We start from the raw sequence: 14,872 nt of genomic DNA on the forward strand, positions 1-14,872 counted from the left end.
TTGCCCCCAACAATCTGGGTCCTCATTTTACCTACCTCGGAAGGATGGAAGGCTGAGTCAACCTTGAGCCTGGTGGGACTCGAACCTGCACTAATTGCAGGCAGCTGGTGTTACTTAGGGAGGCATTAGCCCACTGCTCCACCAAGGCTCTTGCTGGCATCCTGCCCTCAAAGGGGAAACAGGGGGGGAGGCCTTTGAGGCAAACCACACCTGTGTTATCTCATGGTGGGAAATAGGGAGGCGGGGCTGACATGCGAAGAAAAAAACCAGAGCATTTTGTACCGGTTATAACGCCCGGGCGTCTTTCAGGTTGCTTGCCCCGAGTCTGAAATTCCAGCAACCTAAACAACCCAGAGTTTCCCACAACGCTGCGGGAATCCTGGATTGGGTGGCAACAGACCAGGACACTGGTGGAGGTGGGGGGTGGGATGGGGAACGGTGGGCTTGGGTCTTTGTATCGCTGAGCGGGAACTTCAGTTTCCTCCTCGCCTTCCTGCCAGCGGCAACCTCAGTAAAAGTCCTTTTCACTCGAATCAAGTTGGAGTTGGCTTCCCTAAACGATTGTTCTGGGGCAGGTCTGACAGCTGGAGTATAAAAGTTTTTTTAAAAAAAAAATTCGAGGGGAGGTCCTGTTTTTCATGGTTTCATATATCCATAGGGGCTTGATAAGTCATCCTGAGTTATACTGCGCAAGAGGGGTGACCGTATCAATCTTATAAATCAACAAACTAACACATCTGCCTAAAATCCTGCCAGCGGCGTTTTCTTATCTGGCAAGTCCTGCTGTAAATAGTAGAACGACAGAGACAAACCCACCCGTATGTTTTAGCCTCCAAGCCCCTAATCATTCATGTTGCTCTTCTCTGCACTCTTTCTAAGAGTCCCAACATCTTTTTTTTACATCCTGGTGACCAAAACTGGGTGCAGGATTCCAAGTGTGGCCTTACCAAGGCCTTGTAAAGTGGTGTTAGCACTTCGTGTGATCTTGATTGTATCCCTCCGTTAATGCAGCCTAGGACTGCGTTGGATAGGGAACTAGGCAGGGAGCACGCCACAGCTGTCCATTTAGATTTTGGAAGAAGTGTTACAAATAATAACAACACCCTAACATCTTGCTTGAAATAGGCAGATATAGAAGATAGTTAGATAGATAGATAGATAGATAGATAGATAGATAGATAGATAGATAGATAGATAGATAGATAGATAGGCAGGCAGATGATAGATAGATAGACAGACAGACAGACAGGCAGGCAGGCAGGTAGGTAGGTAGGTAGATGATAGATAGATAGATAGATAGATAGATAGATAGATAGATAGATAGATAGATAGGCAGGCAGGCAGGCAGGCAGGCAGGCAGGCAGGCAGATGATAGATAGATAGACAGAGAGACAGACAGACAGGCAGGCAGGTAGATAGGTAGGTAGATAGACAGACAGACAGACAGACAGATAGGCAGGCAGGCAGGCAGGCAGATGATAGATAGATAGATAGATAGATAGATAGATAGATAGATAGATAGATAGATAGACAGACAGACAGACAGAGACAAACAAACAAACAAATCATGGCACTTCCAACTCAGATAACCCATCAAGCTGTACACAACAGCCTAATCAAGGAACCGCCAAAAACACTCCCACAAACATTGATGGGGCAAGCCACTTGTATATAAACAGAAAAAACCCCACCTCCTTCTAGCACTGGTGACATTACCTAGTTGGGTCATGAAATGTCTGCAAGAAAACTGCCAAGCTCAGAGAGCATTAAGGACCTCACACTTCAACCCAGAGCTACATATATTTTCTTCTACTGCTTTCTCTCTTATCATTCTCTTTATCAGTATCTATCAATGTTTATCTCTATTGATCTAAACTAATACTAGACCAACAATCAAGCAGTAAACAGCCCTAATCCAGGAACCACCCAGAAAAAAAGGCACTGAGAGGGCGAGCCACTTATATACAGATAGCAATCCCCCTTCTCCCTTCGAACACTGATGATGTTACCTAGTTGGGTCATGAAACGTCCCAACCGTGAAAACAACGAAGCTCAGAGAGCACCAAGGACTCCAATAAATGGTTTTTGTTTAAAAAGGCAGGATTAAGTTTCTAAAAGATTGGCACTGGTACACTGTGTTTCTCAACCTCAGTCATTTTCATGGGTGAACTTCAGTTGCAAGAATACACTAGCCAGCATGCCGGCTGGGGAATTCTGGGAGCTGGAAGTTCAGCCGTCTTAAAAGATTTAGATGCTGCTATAAATTATGCAAAGCTAACAAGGCACGTCCTTCTTCTCCGAGAAGCTATCAATTTCTGGCCAGTGGCACAATTTAAGGATGGATTGCACAAAAAGAAAATGAGGTTCCTATGTCTTCTCCAGCGTAGCTGTTTCTTGAACACCACGACTGGGAGATGTGGTTTAGACCAGGAGATCTTCAAACTTGGCCCTTTTATGACTTGTGGACTTCAACTCCCAGAATTCCTCAGCCAGCGTGCCTGGTTGAGGAATTCTGGGAGTTGAAGTCCACAAGTCATAAAAGGGCCAAGTTTGAAGATCTCCTGGGTTAGACAATATTCAGAAACCGCATCTTTCTGGCTTGTTACTATTTCTTTCCAAGATTTCAAAAGGGAACAAACATTAGTATTTCAAGCCAGCTTTGGCATACATAAAGTAAAGGTAAAGGTTCCCCCGCACATGCGTGCTAGTTGTTTCCAACTCTAGGGGCCGGTGCTCGTCTCCGTTTCAAAGCCGAAGAGCCAGCGCTTGTCCGAGGACGTCTCCGTGGTCATGTGGCCGGCATGACTAGACGCCAAAGGCGCACGGAACGCTGTTACCTTCCCACCGGAGTGGTCCCTATTTTTCTACTTGCATTTTTTTAATGTGCTTTCGAACTGCTAGGTTGGCAGAAGCTGGGACGCGTAACAAACAGGCGCTCACTCTGTTATACGGCACTCGGGATTCGACCCGCCAAACTGCTGATCTTCTGATCGACAAGGTCAGCGTCCTAACCCACTGAGCCACCGCGTCCCCCTTGGAATACATACCAGGGATCATCTTGCACACGGTGAAGATTCGGGCCACCCCATGGGGGCCACGGAGAATTTCATTTTCTTCATTTTCTTTTTAATTTACAACAGCCTTTTCACTGAAACTGCTTCAAGTTAAGAGCTCTGGAGTTTTTTACCCACTAAAATTCTCTCTCTCTCTCTTTTTTTTTTCCAGAAGACAAGCCGCATTCAAAGGCTTCCAGCTCACTGTTTGGGGTGCGCGTGCCGTGACCCTGTTTGCCCTGGTGAAATTCCAAGAATTTCGACGCACGACTGCCACAGGCAAACGATCACGTCAGGGCTTCTGCTTTGGGGATTTGAGTTCCAGGTGCACTTCAGCCAAGCAGATGCTTCTCAAGCACCGACAAACCCGCAATTAGAACTCGGGAACCGTTGGGTTCCATAACGCAATACTCGCCACACCTGACTGCAGAAAAACACCGTCTGCCGGAAAAGAGAAGCAACACAACCCCGCTGAGATTCCCTTGGCCCCAGGCCTCTTGGCATTTTGCAAATCCCTGAAGCAGCCATTTGGAGGTTGGCTGAGCCTGTGGGGTTTAAGTTTGCGTGAATGGGCTCAGGGCTGTCCTAGGCCAGGGCTTTTCAACCTTTCCACCCATTGTACCACTTTTAGGATATGGCAACATCCGAGTACCACCAGTCGCCTAGTAAGGTGTCAAAAACACGATGACCAAAAAATATATGACCCTGGGACACTGTGACTGTCATAAATATGAATCAGTTGCCAGGCATCTGAATGTAAAAAACAAAACCCTGGAGATGTTGCAACATTCCAGCTGATCGGCGCTTCTTCTGGGCTCAGCAAAAGCGCCAGGATCAGTGCCGAGCTCCAGCTGGAGCCTGGCGCTGATCCTGGGGCTTCCGCTGAGCCCTGACAGCCCTGCAGCTCCAGCCGTCTCTCGCTCAGGCTTGTGCGGGGCTGCCACCGGTTCAGCTCATTTCCCTTCCATCGCTACCACTTTTCTAGGGTGGTCGCGTACCACCTGCCAGGTGCCAATGTACCACAGGTGGTACCCGTGCCACTGGTTGAAAAGCCCTGTCCTAGGCAGCCGTTCGGGTTAATATTGCGTTGCTGCTACTGTTGTCGCCATTACTGGTTGCTTCTTTTTTTTTGGTCCTTTGGGCGGTTCTAAGCACCAGCCAGAGTCGCAGTTGTGAGATGGGCAGCCGTATAAATTGATATATAAGCAAATAAATACCGACAGAAGAGCACCTGCAGCTCGGGGTTGAACTGTGATGCTCTCTGAGCTTGGTGGTTTTCTTGCAGATGTTTTATGACTGGATAACTAGTGAATGAATATACCAACAGAAGAGAATCTTTGTAGCTCAGGGATGGAGGGAGGGGTCCTTGGTGGTCTCTAAGCTTGGCTGCTCTATTATCCAACTAGATAGCATCATCAGTGCTAGAAGAGACTTGGGGTTGCCAGGAGGAGGAGGACTGTGGGATCCTTGGCGCTCTCTGATCTTGCTTGTTTCCTTGCAGACTTTTTATGAGCCAACTAGGGAACATCATCAGTCGGGTCATGAAATATCTGGAGGAGGAGGAGGAGGAGGAGGAGGAGGAGGAGGAGGAGGAGGAGGAGGAGGAGGAGGAGGAGGAGGAGAGGGGCTCTCTAAGCTTGACTGTTTTCTTGCAGACATTTCACGACCCAACTAGGTAATGTTGTCAGTGCTAGCAAGGAGTGGGGACAGCGCCAGTCGCTTGTACAGAAAGTCACTCTAGAGGTGGCTGTCAGATTAAGACCAAACCCTGCCTTGTCCACATGTATCTTGCTCTCTTCCTCCCCATCTTTTGATTACAAAAGTATTATTGTTCACTTGTCGTTTATTGTTTTCATATTTACTGGCTTTTAATGTTTGCTAAGCCATCCAGAGTCCCCTCTGGCCAAGACTAACAAAATACAATCAAAGCAAGCCAAGGAAGCAACCATCTCTGTGAACGGCACTTGCCAGGCACACACAGGGAGGAGGAGGAGGAGGAGGAGGAGACAAGAGACCTCATTTAGGGAGCCCTGGGTTTCCGGAGGAAGCACCTGCACAAGGTTCAGTCCAGACATGGCTTACTTGCTGCCGACACATTAGCAGGATAGGCAGTCCTCAACTTATGACCACAATTGAGCCCAAGGTTTCGGCTGCTAAGCAAGACATTCACTAGTACGTTTTTGCCCCACTGTACAACCTTTCTTGCTTGCTTGCTCCTGGGGAGGAAAGCCATGGCAAACCTAGACAGCACACTAAAAAGCAGAGACATCACCCTGCCAACAAAAGTGCGTATAGTCAAGGCTATGATCTCCCCAGTTGCAATGTATGGCTGTGAAAGTTGGACCATAAGAAAGGCTGAGCGCCAAAGAATTCAGGCCTTTGAACTCTGGTGCTGGAGGAGACTCCTGCGAGTCCCTTGGACTGCAAGGCGATCAAACCGGTCAGTCCTAGAGGAGATCAACCCTGACTGCTCTTTAGAAGGCCAGATCCTGAAGTTGAAACTCAGATACTTTGGCCACCTAATGAGAAGGAAGGACTCACTGGAGAAGAGCTTAATGCTGGGAAAGATTGAGGGCAAGAGAAGAAGGGGACGACAGAGAATGAGGTGACTGGATGGAGTCACTGAAGCAGTAGGCGTGAGCTTAAATGGACTCCAGAAGATGGTAGAGAACAGGAAGGCCTGGAGGAACGTTGTCCATGGGGTCGCGATGGGTCGGACACGACTTCGCAACTAACAACACCACAACCTTTCTTGTCACGGTTGTTAGGTCAATCAGTCACACGGCTGTTAAGGGAATCCGGCTTCCCCATTGACTCTGCTTGTCAGCAGGTCGCAAAAGGGGATCACGTGACCCTGGGACACTGCAACCCTCGTAAACGTGAGCCGGGGGCCAAGCATCTGAAATTTTGACCACGTGGCCGCGGAGCTGCTGCCATGGTCGTTAAGTGTGAAAAAACGGTCGAAAGTCACTTTTTTTCAGTGCCGTCATTAAACAAAAGGTTGTAAGTCGAAGACTAGCCTGTACTTATTTTAAAAACCTAGCGAGCCCCCTGGCTGGCACTTTGCAACGGCGGCGGCTCAGAACAAACAAAGAGAACCAAACCAGGATCTAAGTTGGTTCTCTCCTTGATTAGTTTCCATCCAATTGTTTCGTCCTACCTACAGGTGCTTTTTGGTTGACACCCCCCCCACTTCTTCGTGGCAGCCCCTCAAGGCTGCTATCACATCACTCCTAGCCCCTCTTCATTAAACTAGACATGTACAATTCCTGCAACTGTTCTTCATGTGTTTTAGCCTCCAATCCTCTGATCAACTTTGTTGCTCTTCTCTGCACGCTTTCCAGAGTCTCGACATCTGTTTTATTTTTTATTTTAATTTTATTTTGATTCCATTTATATCCCGCCCTTCTCCGAAGACACAGGGCGGCTTACAAGCTTAGCAGTAGCCTTCATTCTATGTATATGCCTGCTTATTAGGGCTTTCACACACACCCCAAGCGGCATTATTACAAAGTCAGCTTAATTGCCCCCAACAATCTGGGTCCTCATTTTACCTACCTCGGAAGGATGGAAGGCTGAGTCAACCTTGAGCCTGGTGGGACTCGAACCTGCACTAATTGCAGGCAGCTGGTGTTACTTAAGGAGGCATTAGCCCACTGCTCCACCAAGGCTCTTTTATATCGTGACGAGCGAAATTGGATGCAATATTGCAAGTGAGGTCTTACCAAGGCATAATAAAGGGAGCACAAACACCTATAGGATCGGGGTCAGTCTAACAGCTGGGGGAATGGTCTTCCAAAAAGGGGGACGCTCTTCCTGCTCCCACTCCAATAGCACTCCAGAACAGTCAGGACTCGAAGCACGCTTTGTCCTGGCAGATCTAAAGGCCATAAAGGTCTGCGTGTTAACAGAATAAAAAACTTGGAAGGCACCTTTGAGGTCTTCTAGTCCAACTCCCCGCTCAAGCAGGAAACCCTATCCCAGGAGTAGACAACCTTGGCTCTTTTATGACTCGTGGACTTCAACTCCCAGAATTCCTGAGCCAGCATGGCTCAGCTTGGAAACCTCTCCCTTTCCCCTCAGCGTGGCTGGCTCAGGAATTCTGGGAGTTGAAGTCCATATGTCTAAGGCAAGGGTAGGCAACCTTGGCTCTTTTATGACTCGTGGACTTCAACTCCCAGAATTCCTGAGCCAGCCACGCTGAGGGGAAAGGGAGAGGTTTTCAAGCTGAGCCATACTGGCTCAGGAATTCTGGGAGTTGAAGTCCACGAGTCATAAAAGAGCCAAGGTTGCCTAAAGGTAAAGGTAAAGGTTCCCCCACACATGCGTGCTAGTCGTTTCCAACTCTAGGGGCCGGTGCTCATCTCCGTTTCAAAGCCGAAGAGCCAGCGCTTGTCCGAGGACGTCTCTGTGGTCATGTGGCCGGCATGACTAGACGCCAAAGGCGCACGGAACGCTGTTACCTTCCCACCGGAGTGGTCCCTATTTTTCTACTTGCATTTTTACGTGCTTTCGAACTGCTAGGTTGGCAGAAGCTGGGACGAGTAACAGGCGCTCACTCTGTTACGCGGCACTCGGGATTCGACCTGCCAAACTGCCGACCTTCTGATTGACAAGCTCAGCATCCTAACCCACTGAGCCACCGCGTCCCTACCCCTATCCCTGCCCTATCCCATTTCAGACAATCTCTTCTCGAAAACCTCCAGTGATGGAGCACCCACAACTTCTGGAGGCAAGTCGTTGAGAAGTGGAGACACAGGTGATCCTTGAAACAGGCCAGCCAACTCCCACGAATGTTGAGTGGCTAGCTGCACAAGCCCACGTGGGCAAACGTGACCCACGGTGTCCTGCTTGCTGCTGCTGCTGCTGCTCTAACAGGAAAAGCCCAACCCACCTGCTGCCCAGCTTCTTCTCCAATCCTTTTCAGGACCTCCATTGGGGCAGGATTCGAATCCACAGCTGCTCTGGCCTTCGTTGTGGTCTTCTGCCCTTTCCGCAGTTGCCTGGGTCTCAAATTCCTCTCGTCAGAAACTCCTGCAGATTGAACGAAGAAGACCAGGTGGTTTTCCAGTTGTTCTTAAGAGGCATCTCCCTCAACTTTTCCAGTGAAAAGGAGGAACTACAAAAACAATAAAATGTTCCACCGGAAATCTCATATATCTCATCTCATGTCATCTCATCCATCCATCCATCCACCCATCTCTCTCTCTCTCTTTTATTTTCCGTTTGTTTTTCCTACTTTTTTCTTTTTTTCTTTCTCATTTTGTTTCTCTCTCTCATTTTCCATTTCTCTCCCTTTTTCCTACTTCTGTCATTTTCCGTTTTTCTCTCTTTTGCTTTCCGTTTCTCTCTCTCTTGCTTCTATTTCCTGTTTCGTTCTTTCTCATTTTCTGTTTGTTTTTCCTATTTCTATTTTCCATTTTTCTTTCTCTTTTGCTTTCCCTGCTTCTCCATTTCAGTTTTTCCTGCTTTTCTCTCTCTCTCTCTCTCTCTCTCTCTCTCTCTCTCTCTCTCTCTCTCACACACACACACACACACACACACACACACACACACAAACCAATTTATCGCACATTTAGGCTTTTCAAGAGGCCCGACACCTGCCTTCAAGATTCCCATCAAGGCAACACTGTAACATTTATTTGTTAAGATTTATTGGCTTTTGATTGTTATCGCACCTGGCGCTGTTCAATACTTCTCTTCATAAAGGTAAGTGCGATTAATTTATGGACCAAGCTCACATAATTTTTAATTACTCACCTCGGAGCTGTTTAATCAACGTCACAGTGTTACGTGCTAATGCTGGGTTCAGCTACTATCTTTCCCTCCGACTTTTAAAATTGGAAATCATCTGGAATCTTTCCAAGCAAGCCACATACCAGGAGAAGGGAGGGGTGGGGTGAGGTGGGATCAGATGGACTGGAATTGACTGGGATGGACAAGACAGGGATGGGATGGATGAACTGGGATGGAGGGGATAGGGATGGATGAACTGCAATTGACTGCGATGGACAGGACAGGGATGGGATGAATTGAGATGGACACAGATGGGATGGGACAGATGAACTGGAATTGACTGGGATGGACAGGACAGGGATGGGATGAGTTGAGATGGACACAGATGGGATGGGACAGATGAACTGGCATTGACTGGGGTGGACAGGACAGGGATGGGATGAACTGGGATGTGACGGGATGAACTGGAATTGACTGGGGTGGACAGGACAAGGATGGGATGGATGGACTGGCCTGGACAGGGATGGGATGAATTGAGATGGACACAGATGGGACGGGACAGATGAACTGGCACTGACTGGGATGGACAAGACAGGGATGGGATGAACTGGGATGGACAGAGATGGGATGGGACGGATAAACTGGAATTGACTGGGATGGGAAGGGCAGGGATGGGATGGGAACGGGACTGACAGGACAGGAGACAACAAAGATGGAGGGAGAAGGGAGGAGAAAAGAAAGAGAGGGAGGAGAGAAGGCAGGGGAGGAAAGATCTGAAGGGCCCTTGGGGGGGTGGGAAGCAGAGCACAGGATGGCTCAAGGGGTGCACGAGGACTTGGAGGTCCAGGGCAGGCAGGCCTGGGCCTGTGTTAGGCCTCCCAGGACTTCCCCCACCCATGAGGCATTCCATGCTCCGCTTAATGACATCAGGGACCGCAGGAGACGGTAAACAAAGCACTCTTGCCTAACAATTGTCCCCACTTGCAACCAAAATGGGCGTGCCGCTTGAGGTCCTAAGTCGAGAACGATAAAGTGAGTGCACGCCAATTGGATTTGGACCAGATTCCCAGCCGACCCCTGTCCGAACCTGTGCAGTAGCCATTCGCGCAACATACCTGGGACATACACGGGTTGCCGGTCTTCGTCTGAAACTGTGCTATCATTCAAGGAAAGCAAGGACAACCTGTGTTCTACTCCACACTTTTAGAATCTGAAGATTTAAAAGGCAGGCCAGGGAAAGCTTCCTTCCAACCCTAAGGTCAACCAATCATAAGCAAACATTCCTTGCTGCGGACTCTTTCAAAGAGCCAAACCTGAATTAAACCGTTGTCTGTTATTTCAGGCTGGGCTGCTTTGCTTCCCTCTCTGGGCTCTGCTTATAAAAAAGATTCTCCACTTCAGAGAGACACAAAGATGTACAGAAAAGAATATTTGCAGTTTCAGGGTTGAACTGTGGGGCCCTTGGGGCTCTCTGAACTTGGGTGTTTCCTTAGAGACGTTTCATTACCAAACTAGGTAACATCATCAGTGCCAGAAGGGAAGAGGCACCCCCAGGGTCAGTGGGAGCGTTCTTTCCAATGGAAGTGTGCCGCTCAGACAAATCAGCCATCGACAGGCACATAGAGAGAAGCAACGCCTGCATAGCATTCAAAACAGGCAATCAAAAATACTGGGATATGCAGAAATGGAGAGGTTAACATTGAAAATTAAAGAAAAAGAAGGAACGGAATATTATATGACATGGGATTTATTTTACCAATGGTTACTTGACAAAAACAAGAGGCTAGAAAGTGGGAAATGTGAGGTTGTGTGGGTTGTGTAAACAAGACTTATCATGGATTAGTAAATAACTTGATTGCTATATACCGTATTTATCGGCGTATAACATGCACCGGCGTATAACACGCACCTCATTTTAAAAAGGAAATTTCAGGAAAAAAACTTAAATTTCAAATAAATAACTATGGGTCATTAACATTATATCGGCGTATAACACGCACACATCATTTGCCCCCTATTTTCAGGAAGAAAAAGTGTGTGTTATACGCCGATAAATACGGTAACTAATGCCTATGTGGGTCATACTATTTTTAATATTTTGACTGCTGTTTCTTAATAAATTGTACTGTATCGATAAATTACGGATGTGATGTTTATTATATCTTAATACTTGCGTACCTAGACAACACACTGTTCAATACAGAAATGGAATTTTTAAAATAATAAAAAATAAATTTAAAAAAAGCTAAAAAAGGAAACATAACACCACCACCCCCCGCCAGCAATCAACATCCAGATAAGCAGATTAATACTGCACTAGATTAACAATCAAGCAGTAAACAATGCCCCAATCAAGGAACTAACGACTCAGACAATCGAACAATAAATCAACGGAAAATTTCCAGGACACAGTGAGTTCTGCCTAAGCTGGCGAGGTGACTTTGGGCCAATCACCAGGAGACAGTGAGTTCTAGTCCCGCGTTGGTCATGAAAGCCAACTGGGTGACCTTGGGCCAGTCCCTCTCTCTCTCTTTCTCTCAGCCCAACCCACCTCACAGGATTGTTGCTGTTGTGGGGAAAATGGAGTTTTTTGTAAAAGTAATAAAGACGGAATATAAATAACTGTTGTGCATGCATACAAATTCTCCCAACTATTTGAGAGTGCATTTTCAGAGAAAACGGGTTCAGTCCCATCTTAGTGCTTTCATTCAACTCCAACAACAACAACAATAATAAAGTTGGAAGGGACCTTGGAAGTCATCTAGTCCAACCCCCTGCTCAGGCAGGAAACCCTATACCATTTCAGACAAATGGCTGTCCAGTCTCTTCTTAAAAACTTCCAGTGTTGGAGCATTCACTGCTTCTGGAGGCAGGTTGTTCCATGGATTAATTGTTCTAACTGTCAGGAAGTTTCTCCTTAGTTCCAGGTTGCTTCTCTCCTTGACTAGTTTCCATGTGTTGCTTCTTGTCCTGCCTTCAGGCGCTTTGGAGAATAGCTTGACTCCCTCTTCTTTGGGGCAGCCCCTGAGATATTGGAAGACTGCTATCATGTCACCCCTCGCCCTTCCCTTCATTAGACTAGACATATGAACTTCCAAGAACAAACCTGGTTACCTTGCACAGCTAACTGACTTAGCCTCCATTCGTGAACTCTTGACAGAATAAGACCAGTCAAAATAATCTTCTGAAAAGGCAGGAAAAGCAGGCTGGGCTTTAGACTTGAGTTCCAGAAACTTTGTTTCAAAAGCTTGTTCAATCAAAAATTCCCCTACTTCTCATCCACTTCTCCTTTCTGGGTAAACACCAAACAATACGTGTGTGCAAACAGTACGCTGCGCACTGGGCCGGTGTGACCATGGCAACACAGGTGACTTAAGACGACACTTCAAACCGTGTTTCCCGCGCCCACCTTCAATCCAGCCCTAAAAGTCTGCAAGGACATCAAGTCAAGAGTTTCCTTCAACTTAAACCCAACTTCTAGTAATTTCCAAGCCTCAGCTGTGCAGCTATTGTGGCCGACACACACACACACACACACACACAAAGGGTTTGCCACTGTCTTCAACGAGGGTTTTCCCCCCCAACTTTCTGGAATTTGATCTGAGTACAGACAGCGCTCCACTGGCAACAGTTCGCTAAGCAACCGTTTGAAGTTACAAGAGGATTGAAAAAAAAGCAACGTCTGACCCATTTTCCCACTGACCACCGTGGCAGCATCCCCACGGTCACGGGATCAAAGTTTGGAACACTTGGCAAACTGGCATGCACTTCCCACGGTTGTAGTCCCCCGGGGTTCACGTGATTCCCCTTTGGCGACCTCCTGACAAGCAAAGCCAATGGAGGAACAACCCGTGTCACTAATTTAACAACTGCAACATTTCATTTCAACAAATGTGGCAAGAAAAGTCGTCAGACGGGGCAAAAGCCACTTAGCAACAGAAATGTCGGGTTCCAAATGTGGTCGTAAATCAAGAACTGTACTAATTCGAGACCTGCAGAGATTTGGAAATAAGTCCTTCTAGGTCAGGGGTGGTGAACCTACGGCACGCGTGCCAGAGGTGGCACTCAGAGAGCCCTCTTTGTGGGCACGCGTGCCAGGTCTCGGAGATGGCAACCGTCCCTCTTCAACCAGCCGCCTGAGGTCCCAAGTGGCCGGAAGCATCCTGGCACGGCTGGTGTTTTTTTTATTTTAATTCCATTTATATCCCGCCCTTCTCCGAAGACTCAGGGCGGCTTACAATTTAAGCACAAATCAATGTGCTTAGCAGTAGCCTTCATTCTATGTATATGCCTGCTTATTAGGGCTTTCACACACCCCCCAAGCGGCATTATTACAAAGTCAGCATAATTGCCCCCAACAATCTGGGTCCTCATTTTACCTACCTGGGAAGGATGGAAGGCTGAGTCAACCTTGAGCCTGGTGGGACTCGAACCTGCACTAATTGCAGGCAGCTGGTGTTACTTAAGGAGGCATTAGCCCACTGTGCCACCAAGGCTCCCTCCCTCCACCCCCGGTCCCATCCCTCCTGGCCTTGCCTGCTCTCCTTTTCCTGGGCACGACCCATTGCATCACCTCCTCAGCTTTCAGCCAGCTGCCCAGCTCAGAGGCGGCTTCTCTGAACTGCTGGCAGCGGACGGCGGAGCCCCAGAGCGCGCTGGTCGAGGAGCCGGCAGGCTGTGGCTGCTGACGGACACCGTCAGCCCCCATGCGCTCGCTGTGTGCCGGGGCCGATGGTGTCAGGCAGCAGCTGCCCCTGCCTTGCCCCGTGGCAATGGCACCCTTGCCCTGCCTCGCCTCGCTTCACCCCGCAGGATGAGCCTTCTGCCCACCGCCCCACCTGCCAGAGACACCCCCCCTGGATCTCCCCCAATCCTGCCTGGCTCCCACAGGCATCCCTCCCCACGAGCAACATCGAGGTGACCACACCCACTTTGGCCACACCCACCCAGTCTGCCATGACCACCACAGCCACGCGCAGCCACTGGTCCACGTCTCACCTGGCACCCGGCAATAAACAAGTGGGTCTTGGGTTGCAGTTTGGGCACTCAAAAGTCTCTAAAAGGTTCGCCATGACTGTTCTAGGTGCTCCTACTGGAAAGGGGGAGGGTGGGAGGTGTCGTTCTTTTCTGGACTTTGTAGTCCAGCCTACAACTCCAGCAACTCTTTAGGTTTCTTATCGAAGTACTAACTTTCCTGGGGTTTTTTGAGATCAGCCAGTTTAGTCCTCACCACGTTCATCCTCTCGCATCCGCTGCTGATTACTACAGAGTGGCATTCACTTAAAAAGGGAAAGGCAAAGGTTCCCCCGCACATGCGTGCTAGTCGTTTCCAACTCTAGGAGGCCGGTGCTCATCTCCGTTTCAAAGCCGAAGAGCCAGCGCTTGTCCGAGGACGTCTCCGTGGTCATGTGGCCAGCATGACTAGACGCCAAAGGCGCACGGAACGCTGTTACCTTCCCACCGGAGTGGTCCCTATTTTTCTACTTGCATTTTTACGTGCTTTCGAACTGCTAGGTTGGCAGAAGCTGGGACGAGTAACAGGCGCTCACTCTGCTACGCGGCACTCGGGATTCGACCCGCCAAACTGCCGACCTTCTGATCGACAAGCTCAGCGTCCTAACCCACTGAGCCACCGCGTCCCTTGGCATTCACTTAGTGGCATTCAAAGTTACCAAGGACATTCCTGGGAGTACCTGTGTTTCTCCAAAAATAAGACCCAACTGGAAAATAAGCCCTGGCAGGATTTTTTTCAGGACGCTCATAAGCCTTACTCCACAAATAAGCACCAGTTAAGGTTGTCAGCCAAATGGATGCATTTAGTACTGTATTTCCCCCCAAATCAGACCTAACCGGAAAATAAGCCCTAATGCGTCTTTTGGAGCAAAAATTAATATAAGATCCGGTCTTGTTTTTGAGGAAACACGGGTACTTACAACTGGATTTGAAGTTTTGATGGTCAGAGCCCCCACGATCCCATGATCACATGCCGGGGCCTTGGCAACCAGGCCTGGCCCTTTGCAGCATCCCGCAGTCACACTGCTGTGTTTTACAACAGTTTTGTCAAAAGCTGGTATTGACTTCCA

General features: G+C 48.4%; 1 protein-coding gene across 1 annotated transcript in view; it reads right to left on the reverse strand.

The window, feature by feature from the left end:
* The window catches only part of KIAA1328, a 209,367-nt gene that overhangs the window by 191,489 nt on the left and 3,006 nt on the right, over positions 1 to 14,872 (reverse strand). The window contains exons 2-3 of the mRNA XM_083354853.1: positions 9,905 to 9,940; positions 7,948 to 8,087 (exon numbers count right to left, since the gene is read on the reverse strand). Coding sequence (XP_083210979.1) covers positions 7,948 to 7,989 — 42 coding nt within the window. The 5' untranslated portion in view covers positions 7,990 to 8,087; positions 9,905 to 9,940. The remainder of the gene's footprint in view (positions 1 to 7,947; positions 8,088 to 9,904; positions 9,941 to 14,872) is intronic.

This window comes from Vipera ursinii (genome assembly GCF_947247035.1).
Source record: "Vipera ursinii genome assembly, chromosome: 2".
In the NCBI taxonomy this organism is placed as follows: Eukaryota; Metazoa; Chordata; class Lepidosauria; order Squamata; family Viperidae; genus Vipera; species Vipera ursinii.